This window comes from Brassica napus, chromosome C8 (genome assembly GCF_020379485.1).
Source record: "Brassica napus cultivar Da-Ae chromosome C8, Da-Ae, whole genome shotgun sequence".
Lineage (NCBI taxonomy): Eukaryota > Viridiplantae > Streptophyta > Magnoliopsida > Brassicales > Brassicaceae > Brassica > Brassica napus.
Window position 1 is genome coordinate 48,881,134 of NC_063451.1, and position 12,319 is coordinate 48,893,452.

Consider the following 12,319-nt stretch of genomic DNA (forward strand, 5'->3'; position numbering starts at 1 on the left):
TAAGAACCCTAGAATCTCCTATCCGGAAAAGAAATTGCATCCTTTGTTAGACTCTAAGTAGCTATAATACATTCATATCGTTAAACACTTATTAAGCGGCGACAATAGGGAATATTTGTTTGGTTGATTCAAATATTGAATTAAGGAAAATCGTGTTTGTTATACCAAATAATTCCATTGCCGATTTTTATGTAAAACTAGGGTAGGCCCGTCATACGGGCGGGAGTTAAAGGAAAAAATAATATTTAGTTTATTTTCAATTTTTAAAAATTATTTTTGATATATATATTATTCGGTTTTGTTATTTTTATTTCAATTTTTTTTTTATGATATATAGTTGACTTTTATAATTACAAAATATTGAAATGTAAAACAAAGGTGAAACCCGTAGGGGAGTCCAACGGTTGTATGGTTTACGATTATTGTAGTAAATAAGAGTTTTGACATACAGTGATATGAGTCAGAGAAGATGAAAACCATCGGTGGTTATGAAGGACGAAACAAGAAGGTGAAGCGATGATTCAGAGGCGTTGCGGAGTGAGACTCTTAGGGTTGGTCCCTATCGGGCTGGCCAGTTGGGACCTTTAGCCAAACATAAAACCCCAAAAAATAGTAAAGCCTGCATCAATAGATTCTCAAATAAATGAACCGATGAGTTTAGAAGTATGGGACACGCATCGCCTGCTAGTTTCATGATTTAATGACGTGGTCTCTCAAGAAGAGAATAAAATTCTTCTTTATAGTATAAGAAGATGTTACTTATTTGATATTTGAAAGATGGAATGACTAAAATATGTGTTGAATTTTTATTTTTTTATTTTTTTATTATATTGTAAATTATTTGTTATATAGAATGTTTTAGTTTTCTTTTTAAAAAACTGTTCAATAACAAAACAATGTGACTTTTAAAGTACATCAGCTGATTTTTTATTGGTTGGTTGATAATTATTATTTTGGTTATGATACAACATGTACATATGTAATTGATTGATATCTTATACTATAAAGAAGAAGCCAATTCTCTTCTCCTCTTGATTAGCTCATACCAGCTCTCATATCATCTTGTGGTGTAAGTGGAATTTTTCAGATTTTCATCCGTGAGGAAAGTAGCTTAAATCTGATGCAACAAATATTGAGCTTTAGTATTATTTTATGCAATAAAAAAGCTACACAGAGAGTTCTTTTTTGTGTATACCTCTTGTTGCAGAGCTTCAAGTTCTTGTTTATCAGTAGGATCGAGTAATGTTCTTTGCATATAACTGTGTAAAACAATCACATATCCTGATAACATTGAAAAACACATCAGTAATCAAGTGTCAGTAACTTGGGAAAAAAATCTACAGACCTTCCAAACTTTTGGAGCAAAACCAATGATCAAATTGAGTGGGATAAGCAAATAAGACCAAGTCAACATGCTGATTCTTGAGAGCATTACACACCTATTCAGGAGTCTTTTTAGCAGCAAGAGCCTCTTGAGAATCTCTTCAATGTTGGAGTCTGTTGTTGCAGGGCCTGATCTGCGAACATATCAATCAAACATTAAAGATACATAGAGAACAAAGGAAGTTAAGATTTTGCAAGTTACTTTACATGCAAAATCGGTAGAAAATTATAGATTCTGTGGAATGAACTTCTGAAAGCTTCTTAAACAGTTAAAACAAATACAAAAGATTTATCTAACCCATGATGCAGAGCTCAAAAACTCATAACCTCAATCATGGGAAGGAGAAGAAAACGTATATCACTAAAGATCTGTCGAATCTTCTTACTACATAATCAATGTAAAAAGAGAAGTCAAACCTTATCATCAAGCAGAAGCATGTGAAGTTCCATCAGCTTCCCTACTTTCTTAACGTTCCGTGCTCACGCCGAAGGCACGATCGGACTTCAAATCATATATATGGGCTGAAACCATTGTTGCTGAGCGTTTGCGTACAGAAGCAGAAGGGTTATATTAGGTGAAGCAGTGAGATTCTGAGTTTTCTGAATCCATATTTATAGTTGAAAAAATTAGGGATTAGCGATCGAAGTTAGGTAAGAGGCAACTAAATCATGAGAGCTTGAATGAAAGAGTTAATGGTGAATCTTAATAGTATTGTTTCAGTGGCGTAGAAAAGCGTTATGTTTCAGTTATGGCAAAGCCGGAGAAGGTATTCGAGTAGACAACCATCATTGGAGAAGGAGAAGAGATTACATTAGGCTTTTTGTGTTTGTGAATTGGACCTCATCGTCTCAAAAATAACGTAAGTGGTTGGCCCACATCGAAGCCCATATGTCGACCAAATAAATGAAATGCTGCGGATCAGTGTACGTGACACGTGGCGCAACCTCCTTTCACTATTTTCTTAGGTGGCAAAAAAAGAAGATAATTGACTTCTTCTTTATAGTATAAGAAGATAAGCAACATTAATTATGTTTTAATTAAATAAGATGTGAGTGTTTAAGTAACAGGAAATTCAAAAAATATATAATTTAATTAAAATCATAGCTTAAAATAATTCAGTGGCAGAATCTTGTAAATATTGTTGAAACATGAGAGCACCTCAAAAAAGGGCTTCATGTTTTAATAGTATTGATATCACAAAGATTAGTATAACATTAATTGCGTTTTACTTTTAATTGAAAAGAGTTGTAGTTCATGTGGATGCCCGTAACTCATGATCCGTGTCGGAAGTTCACCTAGTTGATTTTTGCTTCACTTGATTGCATCATGCAGTATGAATGTATGATTTCGACCGTATTTTAGATTCTCCTAGTTAGTCTCGGTTGAATTCAACTAATACATTTCGTAGATTTTAATCAACATTTAATTCGTAATCATGTTTTACGCTGACGCAGGATTATAACAATACATAGACAGCGTTAATTAACTGACGATATGATTTGTTTATACGTCTATAGTCTACAACTATGTTATCGAGTTAAGATCGTTGTTTCTTTTTTTAATATTTAGTTAATAAATCTTTATTCTCCCTTATCTAATGTTGTCAAAAGGGATTTTGAGGGAGTAAACTAAAACCTAACGAGATAGTTTTAACGTGGTATACGTGATGTTAATGTCAAAAACAAACAAACCCATTACAGCGGCTGATAACTAAACTATTCAAACCATCAAAACACCATATTAGTTTGGTCAGCAAAGTGTTTTTGTATAAAGTTTGCCATAAAATAATAAAAATTGGCCAATGTACGTCAGTCAAATTGTGTTTACTAATAAAATAATAACGGTCCAAATAAAATGCTGAAGAGGAAAGAACCGACGGGATGTTGCCCTTAGAGTCACTTGAATAGAAGCCGCCTTTTTTAAAGTAATAAATAGATTTATGACAAAATTGTCTAAAACATCAGAGTAGCAGGGCCCACATTCCACTCTATGTGGCCCAAACCACAAATCTCATCACGTCTCGTTCTTCATTCGCAGACACTGCGTGTGCTTACGCGCAACCTAAACCCAATCCATGAATCCAATGCAATTTTTTTGTTAGAATTTTATAAAAAACATAAAAACCTCTACCTGTATATATTTCGTGGACGTAAAATATTAAAAATGAGAAGATCAATTAATATACGTGGCAAATACGTGGAATTTGCAGCTGTTTTCCACTACACACGTATTTATATTATTTTATTATATTATATTTTTGGCTCTGAGAATATTTATTAGTCTATTTAGGGAATCAAATTCGTGTGGGATTGGGAAACTGATGGTTGTATAGTGAAGACTCAATTATTATTAGACCACTACGAATATATAAAACCTAAGAAAGAAAAAAATCAATCATATAATTGTAATACATAAACTCAAAAGGAATTCTGACAATTTGAGTGAAATATACATTGTTAATAAAAGTTGTTTTCCTTCTTCTTCCTTGCATTTTACCAAGAAACCCAAAATATAGTTTAAAACAAGCTGAATATACAAACAAATAGCCTTATTAGAAACAAATCTTGAAATTTGTCTCTCGGTACCATTTTTATAAAAAGACAAACTTATTCTCGTCCCAAAAGACAAAAAATTATGGAATCGCAGCAATATATATTTAAATTCGAGTTAGGAATCGGTATAAAAAGAAAAATGACGTGGATAAGGTGAGAGATGGATTTCAAGGGGTCAGAAAAAAGGAAACAACACAGACCAAACACCAAAGGATGGAAAGTAAGATGACGCTGGGTAGCACTTGCAGACGTAATCACAACATGCGCCTTACCTTATCTCACGCGCATGAATGATAAAACAAAGAATGAGATCTATCCGTCCCTCTGCATGCATCTTTCTTTCTCTCTTAATCTCCACTATTTGTCAGTATTTATGCTTTTTTAAAAATAAAAACGATCAGAGCGTCCAATCTCTCTTATCGTTTCTTCAAAAGTTTCTAATTATTTCATTCTCAGTTTTCTCTCTTAAATCTCATAGACAATCTTCTTTTGCATCTCTCTCCCTCTCTCTGCAATGAAGGTACATCCCTCTCTCTCGACGCATATGGGCAAGATTTGATTCATAGGATTCGAATATCTATGAGAGAATAATGAGTTTAGATTCCTTGTTTCATCTTGAAATCTTAAAGTAACAAAGCTTTTCTCTGTTATTCGCTATTTACTGTATAAATATATATTCCTTTTTTGCTTTACTTGATTCCTTCTTCTTTCTCGCCGCACATATGTGTGTATCATTTTTACATGTGATCTGCTTCTTCTGGAGATTATAAAAGAACTACCTCCAAATTACCACTAATCTTATTATTTTATCCTTGGTTATCTGTCTAGTTTGCTAAGTTGCTATTAATTACAGAAAAATAAATCAAATAAAATCCATAATAAAATGAATGATGAGCATGCTCTGCTTTTGCAAAAGTCTGGTTCTCTATTATGTTCACACACATACACATGCATGTCCCTATGTGTGTGTATGCACACCACTCATCACTAGTTTTTTTTTCTTCATACATATTCTTTAAAACTTCAAATCTCATGTTTGTTCCTTTTTGACTCTGTGTTGTTCTTGGTGATTCAATGCTTTTTAGTTACAGCATGATTTAAATAAAAGAAGACTACTTAATCTTTATGCCCTCAAGGCTTTAGCTATTTATTTCACTGACTCCCACACAAATTGTTTTGTCTTTTTGTGACAATTTTCAGAAAATTGTGTTAAAGTTGGATCTGCATGATGATAAGGCAAAACACAAGGCCCTTAAAACAGTTTCTACTCTCCCAGGTAATCAATCCATCTTCACCAATCATTTTTTCTCAGAAAATAAATTCTTAAGGGTACACATTACGGTTCTCTATATAATTCTCACTTCCATGTAACTAGACCAACTAATTAACCATGGATTTCCGGTCCACTTGTTCCGGTTTGTTTCTGATTTGCTTGGTGGGGGCACACACGTAGATAAACAAGAGAAAAATGTTTAAAATTTTATTTTCATCAATCACGAGCTGTTCTGACAGTGGTGTCTCTCTTTTGGAACAGTGATGGTACGGTAAAAAGTTGCACGATATTTCAATTATTGTTTATTTGTGAAATTCATTGTTTGTTTTCTTAGGAATCAAATCATATCTAGGGCCACTATAGCTTCTTTGAAATACGTGCCCATCAAACTAGATTAAAAAGATGAAGTCAAAGATTTTTCTGTATGTTTAATAACAGTGTTTTACTTTCCTTATTGTTATTTTGTCAAAAATGCGGTTACTTATATATTAATAGGAAAAAACTTACGTGTCTATAAGAGGAAGAATTACAACTTTGAATTTCTTGTTTTTATTTTCATAGGAATCGATTCGATTGCAATGGATATGAAGGAGAAGAAACTAACCGTGATCGGAACCGTGGATCCAATAAATGTAGTAAGTAAGCTAAGAAAGTATTGGCCGATGACTGATATCATACTAGTTGGACCTGCCAAAGAGCCAGAAAAGGAGAAGAAGGAAGAGCCAAAGAAGGAAGGTGGTGGCGAGCAGCCGAAGAAAGAAGGGGAAGCTCCAAAGGAAGAAGGGAAAAAGGAAGGAGAAGCGCCAAAGAAAGAAGAAGAAAAGAAAGAAGGCAGTGATAAGAAGGAAGGAGAGAAGAAAGATCAACCGCAGCCACAGCCTCAGCCACAACCGCCACCACCAGATCATGTGTCGGAGCTTGTGAAGGCATATAAAGCATATAATCCTCATTTAACAACTTATTACTACGCCCCAAGCATGGAAGAGAACCCTAACGCTTGCGTTATATGTTGAAAAAAACATGTATAATAATATAATATAACTGGAAAAATGTGAAAGAGATGGACAGATCTATGATGAGGAAGAAGAATAAGAACCAGAGCATATATCTTAGTCGTCTAAGATATATCATTTGGATTAGATGGGATATGTTCTTTTTTTCCTTGATAATGCGGGGCGAGTTCATTTGTTTAAACCGATTTTGATGATATGTTTTGAGTATATATCGTCGATGGTACTAGAATTTTTATTTGTTTGTTTGGAATTTGAAGGGAACTTTTGTACATAAGATGGTGTAAACTAGTATATATATATATGCGTTAGTAAATTAATCTTTTCTTGTAGCTGTTTTCGGTGAAAGACAAAATGCAACAAACCGGCTTCGATTTCTTGGGGGTATTTTGACTGCTGGACTTTAAGCTAATAGCTTGTTCAATGTTGGCGCACTCGAAACCTTTTTCATAAAAATAGTTCATGCTGGAATTTTGTGTATATCTTAGTTTATGTGGTTCTTATTTGATCCCTTGTACACTTTCTCAATTTTATTAATTCATGGAAAACTCTTTAATCAAACAAAAAGTTGAAAGTATTTTTTTGAGTGTGTTAAATTTATTCAACTCGAAAAAACGTTTTTTCAAAAGATGCAACTTTGTTTAAAATGAGATTTCTAACTTAGACTAAAAACATAACTTGTAGATCATCTCATCTATTTGCAAACCAAATCGCAAGGATTCGTCAAATCGTCCATTTCCAGAGCCGCGAAAATTTCCGAACCAGCTTGTCGATATAGTTGCTTAGACGGGCTTGGTCTTGAGAGTGTTCTCCATGTTTTCACCACCCACCATATATTGGCCAAGGGAAATTATATTTTAAAAAGAATTCAGTTAACATACATAACTAGTTTTGTCAAAAAAAAACATACATAACTAGTTATATATTATCCGTAATAGAATGTTCAACATTTAGTACATTTAATGATTATTGAGAAAAGATAGGCATGGTGGCATGCATGTGTGACGTATGGGGCGAACAACAAAATATGGTTCTAGAAAAATCGAATAATTAGCTTAACTAATCCAGGTCTTCAAAAAATAAAAGCTTAACTAATCCTCCATTACGTACATATCAAACTCCCCCAACTAATACATAATCCCAATTATAATATATATTTTCAATAGATAATATTTCATTTATTACATACACAAGTTAAAAACCTCACAACAGAACAAATAGTACGCACCAGCACCACTAGGATACTATACCATTCAATACTAGCAGGGGCAGATCTATGTTGGGCAGGAAGGGGGCAGCCGCCCCCACTGAAACTAATTAATTACCAAAATTGTTAGCTAAATATTACAAAATTAGTCGGGCGGCTCTATTGGTAAATTAATCAAAAGGTTAAAGTTACTGAAAACTAAAGAATAACTCCATGTTTTTACATTCACTGTGGATATTGGAATATTCCATAGTAGAATAAAGAAACTAGTACTCCATCTCTTTCTAAATAATGTATCTTCTACCACTTTTTACTTGTTTATAAGAGATTAATGTTTTAGATTTTTTTATGTATTTTCAATAATGAATTGTAAACTTCTAGATATGTTAATTGACAATTTTGGATTTGTTGAATTGCTATTGGTATAAATTTATGGGAAGTTGTTATAATTTTAAAAATTAATGCATTGATAGTTGAATATTAAATTTTTCTTAATATTTGTGAAAAAATCTAAAACATGCATTATTTAGAAACAGAGGGAGTATTAAACTAACAAGCATATTCCCTCACTTTAATTAACATAGAAATATTAACCAAATAAGATTGTAAAGCTAGAGTAACCCCTATACTGGATCAAAGATCAAATTAGACATAACAATCTTAACTAGTATCATTAAGAAGGCTATTTCACCACATAAACAGTATCTGATAATAAATTGTCTTAAAATGCAAAAGTCCAAAATATTACAAACTGGTTAGATAATATAAAATTTCTTGAGAAAATAAATTAAGAGAGAATTTTGATATAATGACTCATGCGTTTTGGCCACATCAAACTCTTGATATAATGACTCATGCTTCAAACCACTCAAGCACAATAGTACCAGCGCAATAGTATATGGAGATTATAGAGTTTGAAGCATATCCTCCTTGAACTGTGGGATAAAGACAGCTGAAGAGTTGTGGCAGCAATTCCTTTCAGACTGTTTTGAAATGACTAGAGATAGTTTGGCAGACTTTTCAAAAGTTATACCCACAACCGTGACTTTGTGTAGCCACCGTTATCTGAAATAGATGTATTGAGACTCACCTTAACAACATTTTTAATGATATCTTCTCTGCTGAAGAGCGCATCCAAAGTGTTTTTTGAAATGTTTGTCCACCTCTTCTACAAATGTTTGTACAACTCTTGTACTAAAAGATTTGAAATCTGAAATCTGACCCAGCATCAGAGGTTTCCATTGTAGAGTGATATTAAATGGAAAACATGATAGCTTTTTTTTTATAATAGTTAAGCAGCTGTGACGACAGAATTGAAAAAGTTTATGAAAACTTCTACTTTGATGAACGGGTTTTGCTCTCATGGGCCGGAGATTTTGATCTGTTTATGAGTCTAATCCAAATTAGTCAAATCTTTAGTACAACTCTACTGTAATTTTATAATAATAACTGTCTAAGAAACTATGTGGGTTGCTTAACAATAAAACTCCTGACTAAGTTTATTTTGGAAAAAAAACTTTAAATTAAATATTTAACGTAAAAAGACTTTAGTTAAGTATTTAACGTAAAAAATCTTAAAACTATTCCACTTTATTTAAGAAATTAGACTTTCTATCTACAACACTAAGAAAAAACCTGGAGTTATCAGTAATCTATAGCTTAATTTTTTTTACCCTAACCAAACTTAGCTAAAGGTTTTTGCATTAAAAATCTAAAAAAATATTAAAAAGAGAAATTTCTTTTAGTAACTCAAATCATACATATAATTACTATACTAACTCATACGCTTTTGTAACTACTATACTAAAACATTTCTAAACAAAAAAAATACAAAAACCTTGCCCTTTTTTTTATTATTCACAAGAATGCCATTGAAAATTATTAATAGGAAAATGTTAATTTCCTAAGGGCACTTTATAATTCAGTTTTTTTGTTATAACTACGTAAAATGCAATTTCGATGAGAAAGCATTATAATAATTTCTTCAAAAATATGAACTATTATAGTAATAACACAATAAATATGCGTCATTTTACTTAACTTCCTTTAAACATTATGAAAAAATCTTAAATTTACAAAATTAGTACTTCAAATAAGCTATACAAATAGATGAGTTATATTTGCTTAAAATTCTACACTATATGCAATACAATTTGATATTTTTAAAAAAAATTACATGCTTTTTAATCCAAATCGAACCGATCTCTTATGATAAATATATGAAGTGGTTTAAGCCCATGCTCCCAAAAATCTAAGACAAATAAATTAAAATAAATGAAATGTTATAGTGAAAGACAAGAAACAAAAATGTAGGATATTGTCGGTGCATAAGTATAAGTCATTCAAAATGCCACCAAAAAGACCATGAAAGACGAAGAAGATAGCGACTGACCTAAAAAGCTAATGTATTCTAAACTCTCTTTCATAGTACATTAGTATTATTTTAAATTTTAAATGTTAATTAAATAAAACTTCATATATTGTCTAAATCAATGGACTAACCACTATGAAATCTATATTCTCTGGAGAAACAAACACAAAAAAAATTCTAAATTTCTTTGAAAATATTCCTATGTCAGTGCAGATGCAACTAAGCAATAAAACAAGATTTTCATATTTTGATTTTTCTCAAAATCTGAAGGTTAATTCCTACGAAATTAAATTTTTCGGTAAGTGCTCTTTATATTTATGTTTACACTATTTAGTGTTGCTTAAAATTTTCTAGCTACATTCTACATTTGTAATAATGTATTCTAAATCTCTTTTATGGTACATAGACATCCCCCCAATTTTTTTAACAATTAATTTAATAAAAATCTATATACTGCTTAAATCATTGGACTAACCACTATAAATATATTTTCTAGAGAAACAGACACAGAAAAAATTTCAAACCTTTTTGACAATCATCCTATGCCAGTGCATGATGCAATTATGCAATAAAACAATATTGTCATAATTTTCAAGTTTTTCTCAAAATCTAAGGGTTAACACTCATACAGAATTTGATTTTCGGTAAATGCTTTATATAATGAAGTTTTCTATGTTTAGTGTTGTTTAAAAATTTCTAACCACATTATAAATTTGTATTAATGTATTATATAATTTTTTTCATGGTACATGAGTATTGGCTTTAATTTTTCAACTATTAATTTAATAAAACTTCATATATTGTCTAAATCAGTGAACTAACATGAAATCTCTATTCTCTAGTGAAAATGGCCCAATAAAGATTTCAAACCTCTTTGACCTTAATCTTATGTCACTTTAGGATGCAGTTATTCCATAAAGCAAGATTTTCATTTTTTTATTTTTATCACAATTTGAAGGTTAACAACCCCTGTGAAATTTAATTATTCGGTAAGTGCTCTATATATTTAATTTTACACTCTTTAGTGTTGTTTAAAAAATTTCTAACCACATTATACATTATGTATGCTAAAATATCTTTTAAATTAATTTTATAAAACTTTTTACTGTTTAAATCAGTGGACTAGCCATAATAAATATCTATTCTTCAGAAAAACGGACACAAAAAATATTTCAAATCTTTTTGACCATCATCATTTGTCAGTGCATGATGCAACTATGTAATAAAACAAGTTTTTCATATTTTTGATTTTTTCTTTATTTCTAAATGTTAACACCCCTACGAAATTGGGTTGTCGGTAAATTATCTATAAATGAAGTTCACGCTTTTTATTGTTGTTTAAAATTTTTTAACCACATTGTACATTTGTCTTAATAAATTCTCTATAAATGAAGTTTACACTCTTAAGTGTTGTTTAAAAATTTCTAACCACATTCTATATTTGTATTAATGTACATGAGTATCATCTCTAATTGTTTTACAGTTAATTTAATAGAACTTCAGTGCACTAACCACTATGAAATATATATTCTTTAGAAGAGAAATGACACAAAAAAAAAAGAACTTCAGTCAAACCTCTGTGACCATCATCTTATGTAATTTCAGGATGCACTTATGCAAAAAAACAAGCTTGCGATATTTTTTGAATTTTTTTCAAAATCTGAAAGTTAACCCCTATGAGATTGAGTCTTCGTTAAATGCTCTATATAATGAAGTTTACACTCTTTAGTGGTGTTTAAAAATTTATAACCACATTATACATTGGTATTAATGTATTCTAAACTCTCTTTCATGATACATTAGTATTGTCTCAAATTTTAAATGTTAATTAAATAAAACTTCATATATTCCCTAAATCAGTGGACTAACCACTATGAAATCTCTATTTTCTAGAGAAACAAACACACAAAAATTCCAAACTTCTTTGAAAATATTCTTATGCCAGTGCATGATGAAACTATGCAATAAAGCAAGATTTTGCATGTTTTTTATTTTTCTCAAAATCTGAAGGTTAACAACCCCTACGAAATTAAGTTTTTCGGTAAGTGCTCTTTATATTGATGTTTACACTATTTTGTGTTGCTTAAAATTTTCTAACTACATTCTAATTTTTTAATAATGTATTATAAATCTCTTTCTTCGTACATAGAATTCGCTCCAATTTTTTTAACAGTTAATTTAATAAAGACTAGATCTCGATCCGTGCAACCGCGCGGGTTTTTGTTTTAATTTATTTTTATATAAATATTTTGTCATTTCTAAATTGGTATATATTATAATATATATGTGTCTATCAATTTTTAAAACATAATAAGTTTACTCTATAATTTTTCATTAGATAGATTGTTTCAAACTTTCACATGTATTTGTATATTTTTCTATATATATATTTTCGGATTATTATTTCATTATTAAAATCTTAACTATATATATAAAGATTAGTAAAATATTTTTTTATTGTCGTATTCAAATATATTGTAACATTTCACAAATTTATAAAATTTTTAAAAGATTAGTCTTTT

At 30.7% G+C, this 12,319-nt stretch overlaps 1 protein-coding gene and 1 long non-coding RNA gene across 2 annotated transcripts; one reads left to right on the top strand and one right to left on the bottom strand.

The window, feature by feature from the left end:
- Positions 1–304: 304 nt before the first annotated feature.
- LOC106375037 lies at positions 305–3,946 on the bottom strand. Its single transcript, XR_001275177.3, has 4 exons — positions 1,801–3,946; positions 1,440–1,517; positions 1,196–1,281; positions 305–1,117 (listed from the first exon to the last, which is right to left on the bottom strand). It is a non-coding gene; the product is annotated as an uncharacterized LOC106375037 (long non-coding RNA).
- A 124-nt stretch (positions 3,947–4,070) lies between these two features.
- On the top strand, positions 4,071–6,348 carry LOC106377367 (heavy metal-associated isoprenylated plant protein 39). The gene is made up of 3 exons (XM_013817591.3): positions 4,071–4,456; positions 5,137–5,212; positions 5,771–6,348. Exons 1-3 carry the CDS (start codon positions 4,451–4,453, stop codon positions 6,220–6,222), a joined length of 534 nt encoding a protein of 177 aa, XP_013673045.1. The 5' UTR covers positions 4,071–4,450; the 3' UTR covers positions 6,223–6,348.
- The last annotated feature ends 5,971 nt before the right edge of the window (positions 6,349–12,319 follow it).

What these genes read in the sequence shown, in the direction of transcription:
- LOC106377367 (XM_013817591.3), top strand. An exon ending in AACAGTTTCTACTCTCCCAG is followed by an intron (nt 5,213 to 5,770) that starts GTAATCAATCCA and finishes TTATTTTCATAG; the next exon opens with GAATCGATTCGATTGCAATG.